Consider the following 2,720-nt stretch of genomic DNA (forward strand, 5'->3'; position numbering starts at 1 on the left):
TAGATGCCTTTTCCTGTCCTAGGCGATTTCTTACCTTTTAGTGTACAAATCCATATGTGGAAAAAATTCTCTCAACCCCTGCTGATGATGCAACAGCTGGAAATAATTGCCTAGGAACATCTAGTAGACTCTCGCCAATAACGTCTAATAGGTGCCTGAAAAACGCCATTATTAGCGAAAACGTTATTTGTGTGACATTGAAATACATTTAAAAAGGGTTTATTGGTGCTGCCGCCCCAAGAATTTCACCCATTTGTTCCCCTTTAAAGCCCTGCCTAACACGTTTTCTTAGCTGAAATAAAAAGATTTGTTATTCAATCATCAGAATAAAGAGTTTGAGTAATATAACACTTACCCGTAGCTTGGGGAAGTTTTTGAGGTGCTTGGTGTGTTTATTGTTCCGTGGCTGGGCATGGAGGCTACTGCGTTGAACCTCCATCCCCTTGGTGGCCTCTCACACCCGGTTCACCCACTTCCGCTAACACTTCATCAAACCCCGCAAAGTCAAAATCTTCAGGCATTTCATCAACTTCAATCTCTCTCTGTTGGTCCTCCTCAGCTGGCCGGCGTTGTGAAAGAAAGCGAGTGATGAGTGACTGCTGCCTGGCAGTCACTCGCTCATTGTACTGCGTCTGGTATTTCCTTGAAATAGATTCTATAACTCCAATCACTTGCTCCTTTTCACCTGATTCACTCTCAATGTCTTGGATCATCTCTTGAAGGCTGGTAAAGACACTCAATAAGAGTGACAGATTCTGTGCCATCACTTTCCTCTGCTCGGTCTCCCCTGCATCACTCGCTGCATCACCACTCTCACCACCTTCTTCATCCTCCAGGAGATCCTCGACGTCATTTGTGTTACCTTCTTGCATCATTTCTTCTAAACCTTCCCGAGTCACTTCTTGAAATCCTGGGGCTGGGATACTGCGGACAGTTTCCAACACTTGGTTCATTAGCTCTGCTGGCTGCTGTCTCTTCGTCTCGGCAGACTTGAGTTGTGGCAGGAGTGCCGACCAGGCATGCCTAATGGTTGCTTTCGTAGTATTTCCCCAGGCTTTTACAAAGAAATTGACTGCCTGGTGAATATTATAATTTTTCCAGAAGGCAGTAACAGTCACTGTGGAGGTTGAAGGTACGCCAGGAGGAGGAGTGGAGGCGGAGGCTGTGAGTGAGGCAGGCGGAGTAACGGAGGCGGTGGGTGAGTCGTGCGGAGCAGCGGAGGCGGTGTGTGAGCCAGGCGGAGTAGCGGAGGCGGCTAGGGGTGTACCCTCCTCTTCCTCGCTACTGCTCACAGTTTCAGCAATTTCCTTCACTTCTTCAGTTTCCTTCCTCATCTTGTCATGTACATATTTGTAGTACAGCAACTTTACATTCGCTATGATTTCTTGGTCTAGTGGCTGTATTTTGGAGGTTGTATTTGGTGGAAGAAACACAACCTCAACGCTAGGGTGACTTCCTACTAGAAATCGTGCATGACTGGGGGCATTGTCTAGAAAGAGCACCACTTTGAGGGATACATTCTTCTTCTGGCAGTATTCTTTGGCATCCTTAACAAAACAATCACCAAACCACTTCTTTGATAACTCCGTGGACATGTAGCCTTTATTTGTCTTTTCCCAGTAGACATTCAGTTTGGACATATCACATCCCTTGTAAGCTCTTGGTCTTTTACATTTGTAGATCACCAGAGGCTTCATGAGGCAGTCACCTGAAGCATTACAGGTTAGGAGGACACTAAAGCGATCCTTTGCCATTTTCACACCTTTTGCCTGTTTTTCTTTCTTAGAGTTCAATGTTCCTTTAGGGGATTTTTTCCAAAACAACCCGGTCTCATCACAGTTAAAAATCTGATCCAGGGTATAACCTCCCTCTTGAATGATTTGATTGACAATTTCAGGGAAGGAATCTGCAGCCACTAAGTCAGCAGACAAAGCCTCACCCTGATACTTTGCATACTTTGTGCCACTTCTTATCTTAAACTTATGCAGCCACCCTACTGAGGCATTGAAAGGAGGGGGAGACTTAATGTTTTTCTTTCGAGCTACAGCAGCGTACAATACCCTTGCTTGATCTCGTATCTGAGGGCCGCTAACACTTGCACTGTCTTTCATTCTACAAGCTAACCATTTCACAAGAAAATGCTCTGTTATCACTATCAACCTGTTTCTATCACTTTTATCATTCATAGCTCGCCTTGCATTTCCATCACTACCGAAATATTTCTTAGCTAGCGCAATACTCTTCTTGGTCTCCTCTAAGTTCCTCTTAATATTTCGCACTGTAGACTCAGGACAGTTCAATTTCCTCACAATAGCAATGTTCCGTGCACCACTTTCAATGAGCTCAACAATCTGTTCTTTATCCTTGACCGAGTAGGTATGCTTCTTGTGGCTTTGTCTCTTAGCTTTGGGGGTCTTTTTTCTCATTCACTTTAAAAGTTCCCGGGCGTTCAGGCGGTAAATCACTCCCTCCACCACTCTCCCCAGCCCCCACAGGCAAAAACACGGAAGCCATTGTTGATCACCGACCCTCGCAACCACTGGTTATAGAGGCGAAAATCTCACACGTGGGCACAGCGCTGTATTCCACAGAGCGTGTGTGAGAGTGAGGCAGAGCGGACAACTACGTCATCAACATGGCGGCCAAACAAACTCTATTATTGATGCACTCGGACACTTCCCGCGAAATCTAATTTCCGTTATTCAAGAGAATCCAGACGT

General features: G+C 45.6%; 1 protein-coding gene across 1 annotated transcript; it reads right to left on the minus strand.

Moving 5' to 3' along the window:
- Positions 1-419: 419 nt before the first annotated feature.
- On the minus strand, positions 420-1,754 carry LOC121863880. Its single transcript, XM_042362795.1, has one exon. The coding sequence runs from the start codon at positions 1,752-1,754 to the stop codon at positions 420-422; it is 1,335 nt and encodes a 444-aa protein (XP_042218729.1).
- Positions 1,755-2,720: the final 966 nt, after the last annotated feature.

The sequence above is a fragment of the Homarus americanus genome, unplaced genomic scaffold (genome assembly GCF_018991925.1).
Source record: "Homarus americanus isolate GMGI-L3 unplaced genomic scaffold, GMGI_Hamer_2.0 scaffold48354, whole genome shotgun sequence".
In the NCBI taxonomy this organism is placed as follows: Eukaryota; Metazoa; Arthropoda; class Malacostraca; order Decapoda; family Nephropidae; genus Homarus; species Homarus americanus.

Excerpts from the sequence above, each read along its gene's own strand:
- LOC121863880 (XM_042362795.1), bottom strand. The coding sequence starts at position 1,754 with ATGGCAAAGGATCGCTTTAGTGTCCTCCTAACCTGTAATGCTTCAGGT.